The following is an 18,093-nucleotide window of genomic DNA, read 5'->3' as shown; positions in this document are numbered from 1 at the left end:
CAATACCCATTGTCCATTGCACATTTCATTAACAAGAGCAACAGCAACAACTTTGCGAAAAACTAGAAATAGTTTCGCGTAGATTCTGCCAATTAAGATCTCAGCAAATGTTTTCGGAGTATGTATATCAAAAGCATAAGCTAAATGCTAAGGTTGACTACTGTCCAACAGCCTGTCGCGCAATAAGAATTTATACACATAAAATTTAGAGCATAAAACTGTCGAGCGCAAAAAGCATCAGCAAAAGCAGCACAACATTCTGCCAATAAAAAAAAAAACTGAATGCAAATGCCAAACTGCGAAGTGCAATTGCCGTTGGCAGCAGCAGCAGCAGCAACATCATCATCGTCTTCATTATTATCATTGATTAAAGCAAAGTCGAATGCAAACTGTTGCATTACTGGTAGCCTGCTGCAAAAAGTGTTTGAAATTAAAAGAAAACAAAAACTTTAATACAACAATAAGGTAAAAGAAAAGAAGATGTTGCCACTGTTGTTGTTGTTGTTGCTGTTGTTGTAGTTGCTGATGTTGCTGATCGCATCGTTGTTTTGGTTGTTGCTGCTGCTGCTGTTGTCTTCGTCTAGCATGCAATGCAACAATTTCACAAGCGACACGCAGACAACTAAATGACAATGTGAGCAACCTAACAACAACAACAGCAACAACAACATGTTGAATTTATAATAAATAAATCCCATATAGTTGTTGTTGCTGCTGCTGCTGCTTGCAATTGATCGATGTTGCGCAAATGTTGGAGGCATTTTTGCAGTTGCCACAGCAAGATCTTCAGCTTAATTATCAACTTATTTATTTGGATTGTTTTGGCTGCAATTGGCTTAATCAATTTGTTAAGGATGAGGAAATGCCGCACACTCTATAATTTGTCGGGCCATTCAAGCGGATTTCCTCAGCGCCAAATTTCACAGCTACCGTGTTAACTTTGACACCACCAACAACAATCGAGCAAGTCGACAGCCGCACCACGAAGACGGGCAATTAGCGTTGGGTAAGAGAGTTTGAAGTTTGAATTAAATCGCCTTTGCAATTGGCCAAATTGATGGAGCTGCAGCAGTCTGGCCCACGCATGCGCTGAAATGTTTAGCCGCATTCGGCGCGCCAGTTGCCCGGTGGCAATTGCAAATGTCAAACGAAAGACTTAAGCAGCGAACTTGCTCTATTGGGGGCGGCGTCGGCAGCGCGTTATTAAATATGCAATGCAAATGCAACTGCAACTGCAAATTTAGAGCTTGTTAAATGTAATGCGCACAATTTGCGCCAACTAAACACAAATGTGCCCTTTAGCCTCGGCCAGGCCAGGCCAGGCCCAGCCTCAGATCCGGGCTTAGGCCCAACAGCGGCGGGCGGGCAATTTAGTGTCACGTTAGCATTTTGGTGGGCCAGACAGGCGGCCAAACGCTTCCAGGCGGCTGCCAAATGCACGGGTGGCCATTAAACAAGCGCCTAACTGGCAGTTTCGGCCGTCAACGTTGAATTAACCAAAGTAGCCCCCTGAAACGTTTGCTTAAAACCTATAGAGAAGCTGCCGCTGCCGCTGCTGCCGAACCTTTCTCTTTGTGCCCGCCGCAAAGGTCGGCAACGGTTCGTGGCTCGAACCGTCTATGCTTTCGGTCTTGGTCTCGGCTGTGTCTGGGCCGCGGCTTTTTATAAATACAAGTGTTGGCCGCACAATGGCAAAGATTCGTTTGTCGAACGTGCAACGCGCGCGATCAAGACTTTGTGCTCCGGCTGTTGTCAATTTCTCGAAGCATAGGCAGGAAAAACAACAAACGGTAGATCGTCGCCAACATCATCATCATCATCATCATCGTCATTTAAGACATTTGCAATGGCAACCAACAATAAGCGTTGAGTCTTAACGCTTTTCGCTTGTAATTCAAGACGCGTGCGCGTCCAAGGATTAAAAGCCACAATTACAGCGAACGTTTTCAATTTTTCAGTTACGGATTGTGTCGAATCTTCACTTACATTATATAACTCTTGATAACCGTCGCATATATTTCGTTGTTTGTGTGTGTTTTTGTGTTTCCTGTGTGCTGATCTTCGATGTTGTTTGTCTTCTTTTCGCAGCCAGCTATGTTTAATGCATTAATCCGAATTGCGAGCATTTGACAAGGAAAGCGAGGAAATTCCGCAGTGACTGTGAAAGTTATAAACAACAACAACAACAATAACAATAAAAACAACTACAGCTAGGAGCTGCAAAATATATACAATTACTAGTCCGTTGCCCACAACGACACAATGAGAATTCAAATATTGGCCTTAACACTTTTGCTGGGTAAGTATCGAGACGGAACCCGAGAAAGATCGCAAGATCGTGAATAAAAATGTGTTTTCCCCGTTTCCCCGTCTGGAAATTGACTAAATTATATATGCATTTGTAAAATGCTTACTTGTTGTATTATTTCTGTTTGGCTGGGTAAACAAATATATCTTAACATTTTTTGTTCTGTTCCTTAAAGAATCTCCATCTCGATTCTATTACTCTAACTACTTAGAATAGGAAAATAGCTCTATTCTATTATAAATCTTAGCAAATGCTAACCTTTCGTTTTGCATCTTATTTATTCTGCTGTTAATTTAGTTTTTTTTAAGTGCGCTTCAAGTCGTTAATGTGATAATTTTGCGACTCTTCTCAAGAGTCAAGCTTTGAAGTAATCAAGCAATTATTCAAGCGCATAAAATATATGCATTAAAGTTTACTATAAGTATATTTTTTGGGTTCGTTTATTCGGGTTCGGCTTATATTTCGCGTACATTAAATCATGTTTAACACCTACTTCACTTTGACTACTTTTAAAGCTTTTTTAGAATCATAAAACTTGATTTAATATATTTAACAATTGTTTTTAATAATGCCATTAAAAACTCCTTGAAACTAGCTCATAAAGTCCGTTTTGAAAATCTGCATAGATTTTCAAATTAATTATTATTTTTATTATCAGAAAGTTGGCGTAGAATATGTATAACAAAAATACACAAGCTAAAAACGAACTCCCTATGGGTGCAGTTCATAGGCTTAGATTTCCAAATTCGTTAACCCACGTCTTATTTCAAGTCTTAATTTGTTATATAGATCATAATCAATTTGAAATGCAAATGCGCCTGTCCTACTGAGAATATGCCAATCTGTACATATTTTCATATACAAAATGCGCGCTAGATTTGTTTGCTATCCAAAATTTGGTTCTACCAAACTTGGTTAGATAAATGCAATTGTTGAGACCCAAGTTAGTTGTAGCTGAGTCTTAAAAGTTTTTTATTTTTAACCCAACAACTGTTGTCAAAATATGTATTTTGGTTCAGGTTTCCTTTTGGCTGCTTTTAAATGCTTGGACTCAGGAAATTTGATGCAATAATCGAGTTCAATAGCCGTTTTTCCACCTTGTTAGCAAGTTTCCATTGTAGTTTCACGTGATTTGAAGACAATAATCGCCTTTCTATTTAAACGAAAACTAACTTAACTTAAAGCTACCCACTGTCTTCTCATATGCGCCCACGTAGGCCTCGTCAGCGCTGGCGCGCTTGAAGCCAAAGCCAAGAGCGAGAGCAGCTCCGCCCCCGCACAGGTGGAAACGGAAGCGACCAAAGACAAGCGACAGGTGAGCAGCAAGGAGACGCCCCTATATCCGAATCATCGCAGCGAGGCCGCCGAGACAGCCGACGATCCCGAGGATGGCCAGGAGACGATCTACGGCCCGAAACCGAATCAGTTCATCATACGCCCCATTGCCCCGCATCAGCATCAGCAACACGAATCGCATCAGGAGCCGCAGTTGCGCAACTTTGCAGCATCCAATTCCCGTCCACATGCCGCACAGTTGCTGGAGCAGAGCCAAGAGGTGAGCTAAGAGGAGAAAGGTCTGTCTCTATGTTTTGCGTTTGTTTTGGTGAAGGGAGCTGGGGGTCAATTTTGAGCTGTCTTTTGCGGGCGTTTCGTCAAAATGTGGCCAGCCCGCGGCCACAGAAGCGTTGTTAATCGTGACTCAACTGAATTACACGATTCTTTGCAAAATGCAGGATGTAAAACTGTGGCAACAACAACAACAAAAACAACAACAATTCCAGTTGAAATCGAAATTGTCAAATTGAGCCTTTCGCTGGCCCCCAGCTTTGGAAACCTTGACCAATATTTGCGGCATTCGAGTTGAATTTTCATCATTTGGGAACAAATTGCGATTAGGGCAATCGCAATTATCTAAAAGACAATGTTTATATTACAAAATGCACAAGAAAAAATTGTTATAAAAAAATTAAAAGCACTTCGCGAATATAATAAATGCCATTTGTTGCGGACAAAATGTAAGTCACGAGCAGCACAACAGCTGAATAATTGCAAAATTATTGTTGCTGCTGTTGTTGCTGGTCTGACGCGTCAACAGCAACAATAATAACAATAACAACAGCAACAGTGACAACAACGGCAATGGCATGCCACATCCAAGACAATTTGCACCAATGTGCAACAGCAGCGACTTCTTCGGCGTCGTCTTGGTCTACCAGCAGACGGAAGACCGCGTCCAAAGACAATGGCAGGCGTTGCGGGTTGTCGTGGGAAGAAAGTTGACATAATGTTATAATCAGCCTACTTCTGGCTGGTACGTGTCTCTCTTCGGAGACCTAATGCTGATGGCGCCTTGACATGGCTGGGTTTCATTTATTATAATAATGTGAATATTGCGAAGGCAACACTGTGCAACGGGTTTGGGTATTTTCAATACGACATTTTCATCTCAGCTACTTTAAGAGACATCAAGTTTTTTCTAGCCAACCTAATAGTATATGCTCACGCAGCTGCTTTTTAATAAGTATATACGCATCGCCGTTCTCTGTGATTCTCAAGAATTTACGTTTTACAAGTGATGAGCTTACTTAAAAAAAAGTGACATTTAAATAGTGGATGTTTAATAACTGATACGCACTCTCCCTCCCTCTCCCTCTCTCTCTCTCTCTTATGTATTTTTTTAATTTACTCTCATTCGCCCTCTCTCTTTGTCGCGTTCTTAGACCCTCGCTTTCTCCCTCTAAGCCGCTGTCAATTCCTTTCTCAATTTATCTCTCTTTTTCCTAGTTACCCACATATTCTCTCTCTCTCTCTCTTCACTCCTCCGCACCACATCACCCTTCTATGCAATTCTCACGACTTGAAGTGACCCACGACACATCTTGCTCCTTTTGAGTGTTGCGTAAAAAACTAAAGTGATATTGTTTGTTGCACAGTGTAATGTAAATAATTGCTTTATGCCAACGCCGCCACCGACATGCGCATCGATTGCAACAGCAGCCCAAGTCAAGACCCCGCAACTGAAGCCGTGCCAAGACGGTGGCGAGGGCGGCCGCTGTGGTTGCTGCTGTTGCTGTTGTTGTTGGCACAGACATCAACGTCATTTGTCGGAGCTGCCGCACAAGTGTTATATAAACTTTAGATGCCACACGATTCTCACAGCGCTCCACTCAAGCAGCTGACCTGATTGCCGTAGGTGGGCTCCACATTTAAACGCTGCCATTTGGCGCTGGCATTGGCCGTTGATCTTTCGCACGCCCACAGGCGAATTTGAACATCATAATTTATTAACCACGCCTTAACGCTTTGTCTCTCGCCCACGCCCAGATACAGCACTACGTTTATCTGCAAGACATTCAGCGGCACCAGCCCAAGGCGCAGGCGTCAGCGGCTCAAGGTAAGACAGCAGCTGGCAACGCGCCCGCCAAAAAGGCAACACCTGTCGCCGAGGAGGAGCAGGAACAGGAGGCGGAACAACGCTATGCGGTGTCCATACAACCACAGCCAGGCCTCAGAGGTGGCCCCTATGGACCAGGACCCTATCAGCTGCCCTTGCCCTTGCCCGCACCCCAACATCAGCATCAGCATCAACAGCAGCAGCAACAGCAGCCCTATCAGATCATACCCGAGGAACAATTCCTAAAACTGCTTGAGGAGGAGCTACAGGCGCGCGCCTATCATGAGCAGCTGCGTCAACAGCAGCAGCAGCAGCACCAACAACAGCAACAACAGCACCAGCACCAACAACAGCAACAGCAGCAGGCCCAGCCCAAGCCTTTGCCCATACACAGCACAGCAGCCACGCACAAGGTACTGCAGCAGGCGGAGCCTGTCCTCGGCCTGGGCGGCTATCGCGATCGCTATGTGGCCGAGCAGCAGCTGGTGCAGCCCAGCTACTCGCGCGGCGGACCCAAATATCTGCCCTTGCCGCAGCAGCAACAGGAGGAGGATGACTCTCCAGCGCCCGTTCCCCAACAGCGTCATCAGCCGCAGCCGCAGCAGCATCACCAGCAGCAGCTGGTGCTGCCGCCGCAGATCGCCTACTATCAGCCACAGATTAGCTACAAGACGCTGCCCAATCATCCGCTGGCCAAATCCTCGCTAGAGAGCGAAATTGAGAAGTTGCTGGCCGCCAACAAGCCCGGCTCGGGTCAACAGGCGCTGGCCTACGTGGACAGCAGCAATGAACCGACGCTGGTCAATCATCAGCAGCATGCGACACGGCTGCCACCACCACAGCATCCGCCCCCGCCCACCTCGCATCCGGCGCTGCGTCAGCCCAAGGCTTATTTGGCCAGCACGCCCAACTCGCTGCTGGATGCCAACAATCAGCCTTTTGTGCCGTCGCTTTTCAAGTTCAGCAGCTTCCAGCAGCCCACGCCCATTTATCCTGGACAGCAGGAGCAGCAGCAGCGACAACAGCTCGAGGCCAAGCGACTAGGCCCCGTTGTCTACCCAACGGGTGCACCTGTTCAGCCGCAGCCCTCGCAGTACTACTACCAGGAGGCGGCGCCCACAGCAGCGCCCAAGCCCAAGCATTATCGCACCAAGCACTACAAACTGCCCACACCCAGTCCCACCAAATCCTATGAGAAGGCCCTGCTCTATGCTGATTATGCCGAGCGTGCACAGCCGCCGGCGCCGGCACCCACAAATGCCCATTTCTATCCCAGTCCACCTGATCCCATCAAGCATGCGTCCCAGCGTACTGTGGTGCCCACAGTGCAGCCCATTGATTATCCGGCGCACCCCTCACCCTCGCAGTCTAGCATTTATGTTTCCCAAGGTACTGGCATAGCCACGCCCTCGCGTGTCACGCCCACAGCAGCAGCTGTACACAAGCTGCGAACACTGGACGAGGTGAAACAGCTGAATCTGCCGCCACCCAATGGCAAACCCCTCACCCAGGCCGAGTTCCAGGCACTCGTCGAGGCTGGCTACCCGGTCAAGGCGGTGCCAGTACCAGTGCCCGTGCCCTATGAGCAGTACGTCAAGGATCATCCCGAGTATCGCAACCATCCGCCCGTAGACTATGCGCATCTGATGCGCCTGGCCACACGCCAGCTGGCCGCACATCAGCATCAACATCAACATCAGCACCAGCTGCCGCATCAGCGCTCAGCACCCTCTGAGCCGTCCGTGAAGATCCTATCCACGCCCACTTCTGCCGAGGGGCAGCAGACGGCGACGGGCCTTGGTGGCGGCAGCATCACCTATTTGCAGCGCCGGCCACGGGATGAGCAGGACACAGCCGTGGCTGGCACCGAGACGAAGGCAACGGAGCCCGAGCCGACAAAGGCTACATAAGTTGCGATCCTTTAGTTAATGTCACTCGCCCCTTGTCTAGTTATAAGTATTGTAAAAATGTTTCTGCATATTCAGCACTTTAATAACGTTAAATTATAAATAAATCAAAAATAAAAAATCTAATTAATAATCACAGCTACCCAGCAGCAACAACGGGTGCTGAAAATTTCATGCATTTTCATATAAGAAATGCATGTGGTTCTTTAACTTCTTTCAATTTTAAGACATTTAAAGCTTTAATTATTTTATGCTACAAGAGTTTTTTTTTAGAAATATTTTTTAAATCATCTCTTTTGCTTTTCCTATTTATCCATATTTTATATGCCAATTTGCAAGTTTTGCTGATTTTAAGCCTGAACATATGCTGAAAAGTCAGGTGCGAGCTGCAAAGAGAAAGCTATGTCCGACACAATTCTACTACATTTTATAACTTAATTAGTTTATTCACTTTTTACGTTAACATCGAAATAATTGCTAATCTTAGTTCAGGCCCATTGGGGTATTACTGTTGCTGTTGCTGCTGTCCGCTGAGCTGAGGGTTTCGGGCGTGGCCGCCTCCCTTGTCTGCAGACGTGAGATTTGCGGATCCCTACGATCTTTTTCCTTGCGCTCGCGATCTTTGTCCTTATCCTTGTTGTGTTTGTGCTTGTGCTTATGCTTATGCTTCTTCTTGTCCTTTTTTTTCTTCTTCTTGACACTGCCATCAGCTCGCAGCTTGCTCTCGTCATAGCTGCTCTCGTAGCGCGTCGTCTCGCCCACATCCAGCACCGATATCGAATTGTCGTCTTCCGTATAGATTTCGGTTCTGATGCGCTTGTTCAGGGGCTGCGATTCGCCGGATCCATCCTCAGCTGGCAACACATTAACCTTGGTTTCGCTATCGTAGGCCTGCACTTCAACCGGCTCGTCCACTACTGTGATCTCCTCACTGCGCTCCAGCTTGATGATCTCATCTCCCACTTCAAAGGCTTCTGTGGCCGTGCGCTTTATGGTAACCATGGCAGGCTTGTGCCGCTCCTGAGGTTCGATCTCTGCAGGCTTGGGCTCGCTGGCCTTCTTAAAGGAAACGCTTGACCCGCTGTTTTCCTTCATCAAGTCCTTGTAGAAGTTCTGGTTCTCGCTGGCCTGCAGGCAGTTCGGCCGCTTGCTGCCGTAGAGCGCATAGTACAGATCCACGATATCGCAACGCAGCTTCGTGTCATAGGCCAGTGTATTAATACTCAGCCAGAGGCGCTCCAGCAGATTCGGTTTGTCCAGGCGGCTGCGAGACTCGCGCGTAAAAGGCGGATTGTCAATGAGCAGCTGAGCGAGGCCATGTCGAGCTGCCGGATCAGGATCGGTTTCCAGCAACGTTATCAAGTGCTCCAAATCCTCGCTGCGTCCATCCACCTTCACAAAATCCACCAGGCACTCCATTGCTGCAATGCGCAAATCCAGAAAGATGCCATATTCCGCATAGCTTCGATAAATGTGTGGCAGCGAGGGCAAATGTCCAAACTTTTGCAGCTTGCGTATGACCTTAAGGCAGGACACGGACACCATATACTTGTACGAGGGCAGATGCTTCTCCATGTTAAGCAGCCGCGTCACCTCGTCCAGAACCAGTCTGTAAACGCAGATATAAAATGCAACATGAGCTTACAAGGCATATAACAGTGTCTATTATAATTACTTGGCATCCGTGGAAAGGCTGTCTACGGTGATTTGTGTGCCGTGCATTGCCACAGATACGACGGGTGTAAGTGTTTCTCCCAGCGCCTCGACCAGTGCAGCTCTATAGTAGGCGTCAGTATAATGATTGCGTGAGTTCTCATTGTACTTAAAGAGATCGAACAGAAAGCGCATCACCTCCGGCGGGCAGATGCCATGAGAGGTGCGCAACCCTATAACGAGAAGGAAAAATTACACAAGGAGTGGAACATGATTAACGTGATTAACTTACCCGCCATGGCCACGGGAATGGCCTTTTGCAGGAAGTACAATTGAAAGTTGGAAAAGTTGTTAAGCTTGATGATGTGCGGCGCGCTAAAGGAGCCAAAGAATTTGCGGAAAATGTTGAGCATGGCTGGTGGACCACTCCACGAGGCAACCATTTGGTTGGCCACCTTGGTGAGGCTATGCGCCGCCTGGCAGCGCACCTTGTAAAAGCAGGATTCGCTCTCAATGGTGTCGGTAAGTGCCATGCGCGTGGCGTTCGTGGGATACTTTTGCAGAGCCTGTATAGCCTGAAACTGGGCAGTCACGTCTCGCTCGTGTCGCAGCTGATATTGCCACTGAAAGTCCGGTTGCTCAATGATCAGATCTCGCAACAAAATCATCTCCGGATCCAGACGTATCCACAGCACAGGTGAGTCGCTGTGGAATAAGGGAGATCACAAGACAATTAGATTAAATATTTGTTAATATAAATATAACATACTCCATGGCAGACAAGTCCATGTCTACCTCCTCGCCGGTGCACAATGGAATCTTTTTCTTCTTGTTTCGCCTGCTCTTTGAGTGGCAGGTTATGTCCGCCTTAACCAAGGTATTCTCAATCTGTAGCGTATGCTTAAAAGTGCCATCCAGCTCCTGCAGCTGCACCAGCAACGGTCCATTGTACTTGCGTACGCCGCGCTGATTAACAAAGTCCTGTCGAATCTCCAGCTCGATGGTGTTTCGCTTGCGATTGAACACCGAGGTGAGCGAGAACTTTGCATGGCCACCCGTTCGCACCCATTGATCCATAAAAACCGACATGTCCTTGCCCGTGACCGTGAAAATTGCCTTGATGAAGATGTTTGTGGAGATGAGCAGTTGCGACCACAAGCCGGCACCGATTTTGGTGCTTGCTGCATTTGTGGCCAGCGCCAGCTGTTTGTTAAAGACCTGTATCAGCAGCTCCTGTCCAATGCGATGCTCCAACATGCGTATGACCAGATGCGCCTTGCGCCGCATCGCCTCCACATATTTGGGCGACACCGTGTGCAAACTCTTGATGGGAAAGTAATGCACAATCTCCTGCTGTTTACTGGCAGCAGCCGCAGGATTCGTGCTGGACACGGGCAGTGGCGCCGGCGGCTGGCTACAGTCGAGTATGATGCCGCCATACTGTTCCTCGTACCGAACCACGCGAGCCAGCTCCGTTTGTACCCATTCGCGATACTCGTTGTTGCCAAAGCACTTGCGTGAGTAGAGGCCACACAGATACTCGGCTATGCCCTTGGCCAACCAGGTGTCCGACCAGTGATGCGAGGTGATGAAGCAGCCAAAGAACTGCTCGGCCACAGCGCGTGACATGAAGGTTCTGGAAATGTAGGTTTGATCTATAATGGCTATGGAGTGCAAAAGATTGACGGAGGCTATCGTCATGGTCGCATAGGCACTAATGTCCGTGTCCAGTTCGTCTACAAACACCTGTTTGTAGCAGGAGAACGGATACCGTGTGGAGAGTGTCTCCTCAAAGAACTCAAAGGCCTCGTGCAGATATCGCACCGTGTTCTTCAATAAAGGCAACATGCCGGGAAGACAAAAGTGCGTAACTTCGTGCATGTGCGGATCCACGTAGATTTCGAAGGGTCCCACTGCCAGCGCTATGTTGGGCGCACACACAGGCGTCGATACCGTATAATGAAATGTTTTCTTTCTCAAATCCGGAGTCATGATAACCTCAACCAGTTCACCGCAAGAGACAGCTGTTAGATTCTTGTCCACCGTGAATTCCAGTCGCCATGTGCACGGATCAGCGAAGCTATCAACACAGGGAAACCAGAGGCGGGTCGAGTTCTCGTAGCAGTTTGTGTACATGTGCGCACAGTTGAGCTGCGCGGTTTCATCATCCGTTGAAGTCGGCGGCAGAACAAAGTGCATGCCACTCTTTGGGTTTTCCGCAGAGAACTCAATACGTATCCGAAGGCCACGGCCCTCCTGTATCAGCGAATATCCCTCCGGCGGCACCTGTATAAGCAGCTCTCCATTGTTGACATCCGGATCCGTGATTTGAGCCGCAGCCAAATGGTGCTTTGAGTAGACCTCCAGAGAGCGGCTGCATTGTGTATGTATAGATGATATATAAAGGAAGGGCAGCCACAGCCAATGTTTAACTAACCTCTTGGGCTCCTTGTGGCAAATGTCCTGAAACGGATCGAAGTAAACGAACTCCGCGTGGCAGACATCGTTGAGCACCACGCTGTAAATGCGCAGCTGCTTGGCATTAAGGCGTATCAGTCGAAGGCTCTCGTTGTTCGGCACTATGGTCAGCTCCACCATGCCCTGTGAAACACATATCATTTATTTCATTATTCATATTGTGCACAGTATTTCTGTCGGAAATCTTACAATTATGCTGCGTCGCTCAAAACTAATTCCGGTGAGGCTCACAACCTGATGCGCCGTGCTGGAAGGAAAGGAAAACATGAATTGCCGAGTCTCAAGGGCTAGCAGAGCAATACTTATAGTTTGAATGGCCGCAGCGGAACCTCGGGCACCTCAGGTTGTGTGTCCATAGTTTTTTGGCGTTGATTTGCACACTTTTTAAACGATCTGTATTTTGTTATCAATATCACCGCATTGTTTATTTTTTCACATTGCGTCTTCTTCTTCCAACAAACTGCCGCTTTGGCTAAAAATGCCAGCAAAATAAAATACCAAATGTTGAAGCATGGCAACTCTATATCGCGATTTACAGCCCTGAGTGCAACCTTTAACACTGATGCTGCTCTTGGTGTTATTTTAAGGCATTGATAAAAATTATATCCAGATGTTTTTTGCTTAAGTACCCTGTCAAATGGCAGGAAAGTGTTTAAATTAACCAAATTAAAAGTGTAAAACGTGTTTATCAAGGATTAAACTCAAGTGTTACCAATAAATTTGGATAAATTACATTGTAAAAAATTTCCATACACACAAGTGTTAAGATGTGAATCATCTATTCATAAGAAAGTTAAATTTGGATATTTCTCCCATTTGGAACGTATTTTTCCCCAGTCGAGTCAGCACTTTTCACGCAACAGCGTCGAGCTGCGTTCCCTCTAATAGTTGTTTATAATTTGAGTGCTGCGTAAATCAATAAAAAAATATTAGAAAAGTTGTTTAATTTAAGAAGAAAAAAACACAAGAAACAGTGAAATAAAATGTACGGCATTGATAATTATCCAAAAAATTATCATGCGAGCGGCATTGGCCTTGTCAATCTGGCGGCCCTCGGCTACAGCAAGAATGAAGTCAGCGACGATGCGCCGAGCAAACCGAAGTCCGGGCTGTACCCCTCGCTGCCCTATCCAACGTCGGAGTCGGTGGGCGGCATGCCATATGTGGTGAAGCAAACGGCGCAGGCACAGAATGCCTCGTATCAGGGCGGCAGCATGGGCATGCCACAGCCACAGTCAACGCCGTATCCAAGCGCTGGCTTGTATCCCAATCTACCAGCTATGCCGCTGCCGTATCCATCCACGCCGCTGGCGCCCATACCCAGTGCATCGCCATATCCCAGTGCCACGCCTTATCCGAGTGCCGCACCTTACCCGAATGCAATGCCCTATCCGAGCGCAGCGCCGTATCCCAGTGGAATGCCGTCACTGCCTTATCCATCGGCAGGCGGCATGGGTATGCCCGGCATGCCCATGCCCTATGCGCCCTTGCCGACCAGTCCGGCACCGCAGTCGATCTACCCATCGATGCCGGCGCCATCTGCGCCGGAGGCCAGTGCACCCTCGCCCGAGGAGGAGCCATCCGTGGGCATACAGGAGCTGCAGTTTACCAGTGTCAAAGTGCCCGAGAATCAAAACATGTTCTGGATGGGACGTAAGGCCAGTACGACTCGTCAGAAGAGTGTCCAAGCTACCGACTTTGTTACGCTGCGTGAGTCTTGTGTGTCCAATGGTACAATGTTCGAGGATCCTGATTTTCCGGCCAATGACGCCTCGTTGATGTTCTCGCGTCGTCCGGATCGCTACATCGAATGGCTGCGACCCGGCGACATTGTGGACGATCCGCAGTTCTTTGTCGAGGGCTACTCGCGTTTCGATGTACAGCAGGGCGAGCTGGGCGATTGTTGGCTGTTGGCCGCAGCTGCGAATCTGACACAGGACTCGAAGCTCTTCTTCCGCGTGATACCGCCGGATCAGGATTTCCAAGAGAACTATGCGGGCATATTCCATTTTAAGTTCTGGCAATATGGCAAATGGGTGGAGGTTGTCATCGATGATCGTCTGCCCACCTACCACGGGGAGCTGATATACATGCACTCCACGGAGAAAAATGAGTTCTGGAGCGCGCTGCTGGAGAAGGCATACGCCAAGCTTCATGGCTCCTATGAGGCCCTGAAGGGTTGGTTGAGAGCACAAACATGATTTGTTTTGGATAATTCTTAACATCTTTGCTTTTACAGGCGGCACCACCTGCGAGGCTATGGAGGACTTTACTGGCGGTGTGACCGAATGGTATGATATCAAGGAGGCTCCACCAAATCTATTTAGCATTATGACCAAGGCAGCGGAGCGTGGCTCGATGATGGGCTGCTCTCTGGAACCGGATCCGCATGTGCTGGAGGCCGAAACGCGCGAGGGTCTGATACGCGGTCATGCGTACTCCATAACAAAGGTCTGCCTCTTGGACATATCGACGCCCAATCGTCAGGGCAAGCTGCCCATGATACGCATGCGTAATCCTTGGGGCAATGAGGCCGAATGGAGCGGCCCCTGGAGCGACAGCTCGCCCGAGTGGCGCTTCATACCGGAGCACCAGAAGGAGGAGATTGGTTTGAATTTCGATCGTGATGGTGAATTCTGGATGTCCTTCCAAGACTTTCTCAACCACTTTGATCGCGTCGAGATTTGCAACATGTCGCCAGACTCGTTGACCGAAAATCAGCAGCAGAACTCGCGCCGCAAGTGGGAGATGTCCATGTTCGAGGGCGAGTGGACTTCGGGCGTGACGGCGGGCGGTTGCCGCAACTTTTTGGAAACCTTCTGGCACAATCCGCAATATATTATCTCGCTGGAGGATCCCGACGAGGAGGACGACGACGGCAAGTGCACGGTGATTGTCGCGCTGATGCAAAAGAATCGTCGCAGCAAGCGCAACGTGGGCATCGATTGCCTGACCATTGGCTTTGCCATTTACCATCTGACGGATCGCGACCTGCAGGTGAAGCCGCAGGGCTTGAACTTCTTCAAGTATCGCGCCTCGGTGGCGCGTTCGCCGCATTTCATCAATACACGCGAGGTTTGTGCACGCTTCAAGCTGCCTCCCGGTCATTATTTGATAGTTCCCTCGACCTTTGATCCGAACGAGGAGGGTGAGTTTATTATACGCGTCTTCTCTGAGACTATGAACAACATGGAGGAGAACGACGACGAGGTGGGCTTTGGCGAGACGGATGATCGCATTGCGCCCGCACTGCCACCACCCACACCCAAGGAGGAGGATGATCCGCAGCGCATTGCACTCAAGCGTCTCTTCGACAGCGTTGCGGGCAGCGACGAGGAGGTGGATTGGCAGGAACTCAAGCGCATACTGGATCATTCGATGCGCGACGTCATGATCGGCACCGATGGCTTTTCCAAGGATGCGGTACGCTCCATGGTCGCCATGCTGGACAAGGATCGCTCCGGCCGACTCGGCTTTGATGAGTTCGAAGCGCTCCTCACAGACATTGCCAAATGGCGTGCCGTATTCAAGCTGTACGACACCCGACGCTCCGGCACCATCGATGGCTTCCACTTGCGTGGCGCTCTCAACTCTGCAGGCTATCATCTGAACAACCGGCTGCTCAATGCGCTGGCCCATCGCTACGGCTCACGGGAGGGCAAGGTGCCCTTCGATGATTTCCTCATGTGCGCCATCAAGGTGAAGACCTTCATCGAGATGTTCCGCGAACGTGACACAGACAATTCCGATACGGCATTCTTTAATCTGGATGATTGGCTGGAGCACACCATCTACTCCTAAAGAGCCACTCAGTCCCAAACAGTTTAATCTTAACTAATCCTAAGTGCCACGTTTACTTATATACACCATATATACATATATAATTAGATGATGTACGAATGATGATGCACTCATAACGCTGCAGCGAGTCAACAAAGGCGAACCTTATCATATAACAAACGCTACAGTAAGACCACAACTAAACGGAAATACAAATTCATGTATGCATTAATTTTATTGACCTTGAGGCGCCTCACGCGGCGGCGCTCGACGAGGGTAGAAAAAAAGAAGAAAAAAACGTCAAATAAAAACCAGAAAATCAACAGAACATGCCGATTGCGCCGTGTGTACAGAGGCATTATACATGCGAGATACTGGCCCAGTATATATGATATATATAGTATATATAGCGTGCGCATAGTTGTATTTATGACTAATGGCTAAATGGAACTGGGCCCCATTCACATTCTTTGTTCTCCGCAATAGCCAAAAAGCCGCCAGTACAAAATGATAAATGTGCTTTATAGTAATTAGCATAATGCTGCAGCATTAAGAAGTTTTACTATTCAAATATCTTATGTATATTTTTTACACTTTTGCAATCTCTTATCATCTATTTGTTCAGGTGCTAAACTGAAACTCGAAAACTAATCGATCAAAAATGCGGCTATTTAATGAACTCTCCTCTGTATCTAAGGGCAGTTTGTGGAAGCCACAACGAATCACATTTGAAAGTGTTTATATGAATTAAATATAATATAGTTTCGACTAAATACTCGGCAAAACAAGTTTATATACACAAAAAAAAAAAAAAAAGAAGGTGATTCGAAACAAGTTTACAATTCGTATTAAATATGAACTAATTTCTATGTGCAATTGTTATCAACTTTATGACTAAAACGTATTATTTTATGCTGTTTTTTTTCGCAATATTAAATTTAAAATTTGTGAGTACAATTATTTAACGACGACTATTTCGGTGGCGCCGGTGGGCGGTCCAGCGGCAACAAGCGTGACCTTAAAATCCTCATAGTTAAGATCGGCGTCCGTGCTCAGATGCTGCAGCACCTCGAGGAAGTCCTCATAATCCAGACGCCACTTTCTGAATCAGACGAGAAAACGAAATGCGTCATGACTTGAGATCTATTATAATCGTAAATTGTGGATCATGTATGTACTTGTAGCGCATATAGAGAAGTCCAGTTTGGGTGCGCGTTATGGGCGCCGGCATCAGCTTGGCCTGCTGCAGCCAGTTGTCCAGCTGCGAGAGTAAAATGCTGTGGAACTCCTCGTTCTCCAGCTCGTTGCCGATCACCTGGATGAAAGCATATAATAAGTATATAAGACAGTGAAAATCATATGTATAAACAAATTGTGACCTTGTGATTGCAGTAAACGTGGAAGAGCGAGTCGAGTGTGTGCTTCTTTGGCTTATCCTCATCATCGGCCATGGCGCCGCGCACAGGATCGCAGCTGAAAGCTCTAACAATCAAATAAACTAGAACTATACTAAATACAAGTTGTGTGTTTCGGACGGCATAAAGTACACACAATTTTGTGTGTGTATTTGGAAATGTTTTTGTTGACAAACAAAGCGCCAGGCAACTGAACTGTATATATATATATATAAATTAAGTGTGCTTATAATTTATGTGTGTGTAAAATGGGTGTGCGTGTGTGTGGATGATTTGTTGCCAAGTGTTTCGGTTGTTGTCGCTTGCGTGGGCGTCCCGGCATGCATTCCAGTCTTTGTTTATTTGGCTGCCATTTCGACGTCCGCGTCCCCGTTGCCGTTCTGCGCGTTGAACTTCTCGACCAGACGCTGCACGTAGCCGACCAGCTTGGGCAGATTCTGTTTGGCGGTTATGTCGCTGGTGCGATAGGGCGGCGCTATGGTCACCTGCTGCAGCACCAGTATGCTGTCCACCTGCCAGGTCAGCTCGCTGCTGCCAAAGTGCTTCGTGAGCATTGTGAACATTTGCCTGCCACGCGGCGTGGCATGCTCATTGCGGCTGCGCAGCAAGTTCTCGCGCTGCTCCACAGACTGCTGCAAACGCTGATCGAGCTGCAAGTGGAAAATTTCAATAAATATATACAAATTGATTGTCTATATTCAACGTACGCGCAGCAGATTGAGGCGAGCCGGTGGCTCGTTAAGGCTAGTATCCGGTGTTTTGGCCTCGCGTATGATTTTTAAGTTCTTGCAAAAGTCCAAATTCACAATGCTCTGATTGAGGCACTTTTTGCCTTTGCTATCCTTGCCCGGGCAGCTTAATATTAGCATTTTCACGCTGTGCTCGTAGGTCACCACCTCGCCAGTTATGTGGTCACCAAAACAGGTCTCCACGTGCAATTGGGTGCCAATGGGGAAAGGATTGAACGACATTCTCTTCAGTTCAGAGCTCGAAGAAAATTTGCTTTTGACAGCGTTTGACGTAACAGTGCTGCCAAGAGTTGCCAAATTGTGCGATCTCGCTCTAGCAAAGGCAATAAATCAAGAATAAGAAAATATCCCCTTGACAACAGAATTTCCCCTTAACCAGACGGCAGAATATAGGGATTTTAAGTTTTTT

At 47.7% G+C, this 18,093-nt stretch overlaps 5 protein-coding genes across 6 annotated transcripts; 2 read left to right on the top strand and 3 right to left on the bottom strand.

Annotated features, from left to right (window-relative positions):
- The first annotated feature begins 1,696 nt into the window (after nt 1-1,696).
- On the top strand, nt 1,697-7,781 carry LOC115769662 (mediator of RNA polymerase II transcription subunit 15). Its single transcript, XM_030714575.1, has 4 exons — nt 1,697-1,790; nt 2,089-2,299; nt 3,526-3,863; nt 5,633-7,781. The coding sequence occupies exons 2-4, from the start codon at nt 2,263-2,265 to the stop codon at nt 7,610-7,612; spliced, it is 2,355 nt and encodes a 784-aa protein (XP_030570435.1). The 5' UTR covers nt 1,697-1,790; nt 2,089-2,262; the 3' UTR covers nt 7,613-7,781.
- Nucleotides 7,782-8,034: 253 nt separating this feature from the next.
- On the bottom strand, nt 8,035-12,226 carry LOC115769631 (transcription initiation factor TFIID subunit 2). Of its 2 annotated transcripts, none has more exons than XM_030714539.1 (7): nt 12,047-12,226; nt 11,930-11,984; nt 11,700-11,863; nt 10,032-11,636; nt 9,555-9,967; nt 9,285-9,495; nt 8,035-9,218 (listed from the first exon to the last, which is right to left on the bottom strand). In XM_030714539.1, the coding sequence occupies exons 1-7, from the start codon at nt 12,094-12,096 to the stop codon at nt 8,093-8,095; spliced, it is 3,624 nt and encodes a 1,207-aa protein (XP_030570399.1). In that variant the 5' UTR covers nt 12,097-12,226; the 3' UTR covers nt 8,035-8,092. The 2 variants fall into 2 exon arrangements, with proteins under 2 accessions (XP_030570399.1, XP_030570400.1); XM_030714540.1 differs by having other exon boundaries at nt 11,930-11,987; nt 12,043-12,066.
- Nucleotides 12,227-12,392: 166 nt separating this feature from the next.
- Nucleotides 12,393-15,561, top strand: LOC115769633 (calpain-B). Its single transcript, XM_030714541.1, has 2 exons — nt 12,393-13,918; nt 13,980-15,561. The coding sequence occupies exons 1-2, from the start codon at nt 12,724-12,726 to the stop codon at nt 15,539-15,541; spliced, it is 2,757 nt and encodes a 918-aa protein (XP_030570401.1). The 5' UTR covers nt 12,393-12,723; the 3' UTR covers nt 15,542-15,561.
- Nucleotides 15,562-16,410: 849 nt separating this feature from the next.
- On the bottom strand, nt 16,411-17,097 carry LOC115769637. The gene is made up of 3 exons (XM_030714549.1): nt 16,900-17,097; nt 16,699-16,835; nt 16,411-16,622 (listed from the first exon to the last, which is right to left on the bottom strand). The coding sequence occupies exons 1-3, from the start codon at nt 16,969-16,971 to the stop codon at nt 16,478-16,480; spliced, it is 354 nt and encodes a 117-aa protein (XP_030570409.1). The 5' UTR covers nt 16,972-17,097; the 3' UTR covers nt 16,411-16,477.
- Nucleotides 17,098-17,182: 85 nt separating this feature from the next.
- LOC115769636 (LSM12 homolog A) lies at nt 17,183-18,085 on the bottom strand. Its single transcript, XM_030714548.1, has 2 exons — nt 17,643-18,085; nt 17,183-17,585 (listed from the first exon to the last, which is right to left on the bottom strand). Exons 1-2 carry the CDS (start codon nt 17,904-17,906, stop codon nt 17,274-17,276), a joined length of 576 nt encoding a protein of 191 aa, XP_030570408.1. The 5' UTR covers nt 17,907-18,085; the 3' UTR covers nt 17,183-17,273.
- Between the last annotated feature and the right edge of the window lie 8 nt (nt 18,086-18,093).

The sequence above is a fragment of the Drosophila novamexicana genome, unplaced genomic scaffold (assembly GCF_003285875.2).
Source record: "Drosophila novamexicana strain 15010-1031.04,08,12 unplaced genomic scaffold, DnovRS2.1 tig00004554-arrow-pilon, whole genome shotgun sequence".
NCBI lineage: Eukaryota > Metazoa > Arthropoda > Insecta > Diptera > Drosophilidae > Drosophila > Drosophila novamexicana.
The sequence above is the reverse complement of the archived record's forward strand: the minus strand, read 5'-3'. Positions and strand labels throughout refer to the sequence as shown.

Bases quoted from the DNA above. Each gene is read 5' to 3' on its own strand.
- LOC115769637 (XM_030714549.1), bottom strand. From the start codon at position 16,971: ATGGCCGATGATGAGGATAAGCCAAAGAAGCACACACTCGACTCGCTC. The intron at 16,836-16,899 runs GTCACAATTTGT...GCTTTCATCCAG, and splicing joins ACGTTTACTGCAATCACAAG to GTGATCGGCAACGAGCTGGA. The intron at 16,623-16,698 runs GTACATACATGA...CGTCTGATTCAG, and splicing joins CTTCTCTATATGCGCTACAA to AAAGTGGCGTCTGGATTATG.
- LOC115769631 (XM_030714539.1), bottom strand. From the start codon at position 12,096: ATGGACACACAACCTGAGGTGCCCGAGGTTCCGCTGCGGCCATTCAAA. The intron at 11,864-11,929 runs GTAAGATTTCCG...TGTGTTTCACAG, and splicing joins TTGAGCGACGCAGCATAATT to GGCATGGTGGAGCTGACCAT. The intron at 9,968-10,031 runs GTATGTTATATT...CTTATTCCACAG, and splicing joins ATGGACTTGTCTGCCATGGA to CGACTCACCTGTGCTGTGGA.
- LOC115769636 (XM_030714548.1), bottom strand. From the start codon at position 17,906: ATGTCGTTCAATCCTTTCCCCATTGGCACCCAATTGCACGTGGAGACC. The intron at 17,586-17,642 runs GTACGTTGAATA...TTCCACTTGCAG, and splicing joins CTCGCCTCAATCTGCTGCGC to CTCGATCAGCGTTTGCAGCA.
- LOC115769662 (XM_030714575.1), top strand. From the start codon at position 2,263: ATGAGAATTCAAATATTGGCCTTAACACTTTTGCTGG. The intron at 2,300-3,525 runs GTAAGTATCGAG...GCGCCCACGTAG, and splicing joins GGCCTTAACACTTTTGCTGG to GCCTCGTCAGCGCTGGCGCG. The intron at 3,864-5,632 runs GTGAGCTAAGAG...GCCCACGCCCAG, and splicing joins TGCTGGAGCAGAGCCAAGAG to ATACAGCACTACGTTTATCT.
- LOC115769633 (XM_030714541.1), top strand. From the start codon at position 12,724: ATGTACGGCATTGATAATTATCCAAAAAATTATCATGCGAGCGGCATT. The intron at 13,919-13,979 runs GTTGGTTGAGAG...TTGCTTTTACAG, and splicing joins CTCCTATGAGGCCCTGAAGG to GCGGCACCACCTGCGAGGCT.